Source organism: Alligator sinensis, unplaced genomic scaffold (assembly GCF_000455745.1).
Source record: "Alligator sinensis unplaced genomic scaffold, ASM45574v1 scaffold1164_1, whole genome shotgun sequence".
Lineage (NCBI taxonomy): Eukaryota > Metazoa > Chordata > Crocodylia > Alligatoridae > Alligator > Alligator sinensis.
In genome coordinates, this window is record NW_005842225.1 from 118,370 (window position 1) to 119,451 (window position 1,082).

The window sequence follows — 1,082 nt, forward strand, 5'->3', positions numbered from 1 at the left end:
CCACCCACCCGTACACCGCCGCCGCAGGTTCACCCTGGATCCTCGCTGTCGACAGAAGAGCAAGAAGCAGCTGCTACGATGACGCACTAGCGTCCTCCTCCAGAGAGCTCGGCCTTCCAGCCAGCTCCGCAGCAGAAGACCCCGTGGGGATTTCCAAAGGATCCCCCAAAACCACGGGCGATGTTTTCAGAAGCGCAGACACGATTTCAAAGCCCAAGGCCCATCGGCTGGGAGATTGGGGAGGTTTGTCTTCCTCCGAGCGGGGGCACAGCCCTCTTCCTGGGACCTCTCAAGCGTATTTTTACAACGTCCACAGCAAGACATTGGCTGCCACAGTCCCCCTGCCTTACCCGGGGCGGGGTTGGGTGTGAGGTCTTGTGTTGCATCGTGTAGTTTTACTAAGACATTGGATAATGAATTTGGATGGGAGGGTTTGGATAGGGCTGATCCTGCCTCTGGCAGCGGGTCGGACTGGATGGTCTCTGCAGGTCCCTCCTGGCCCGGCTTCCGCACGATTCTGCGACTCCCAGCGCCGTTTTTTGTTTCAAAACTGATTTTGAAAATGCCCCTGGGCTCCGGCTAGGTTTGAGGCCTCACTCCCTTTGAAACTCCTCTCCAAGGAATTAAAGTCAACCAGGCTACGGAGGAGCCGTTCGCCGTCAGCCCCCTCCAGACGCAGCAGCTCGCAGAGGTGAACGTTTCTCCCAGTTCAGACGTCACGTGCCCAGCGCGTGTGCTGGCTGAGTCCTGAGCTCGCGCCAGCCCCGAGCTGGGAGCCCTTCCCTGTCAGCCGTGCTGCGATGCCGTGCCGCACAGCCCCTTTACTTCCCGGTTTTCGGCAGAGCAAAAACGTTCCTCCCGACACGAGGAACGACGCAGCAGCTCGCAGAGGTGAACGTTTCTCCCAGTTCAGACGTCACGTGCCCAGCGCGTGTGCTGGCTGAGTCCTGAGCTCGCGCCAGCCCCGAGCTGGGAGCCCTTCCCTGTCAGCCGTGCTGCGATGCCGTGCCGCACAGCCCCTTTACTTCCCGGTTTTCGGCAGAGCAAAAACGTTCCTCCCGACACGAGGAACCGGGCGCGAG

The 1,082-nt window shown here is 60.4% G+C and overlaps 1 protein-coding gene across 1 annotated transcript in view; it reads right to left on the reverse strand.

The window, feature by feature from the left end:
- Positions 1-165, reverse strand: part of NTHL1 (nth like DNA glycosylase 1) — a gene marked incomplete at its 5' end in the record, with an annotated part of 7,719 nt that extends 7,554 nt beyond the window's left edge. Inside the window, one exon of the mRNA XM_014521547.2 lies at positions 34-165. Coding sequence (XP_014377033.1) covers positions 34-165 — 132 coding nt within the window. The remainder of the gene's footprint in view (positions 1-33) is intronic.
- Between the last annotated feature and the right edge of the window lie 917 nt (positions 166-1,082).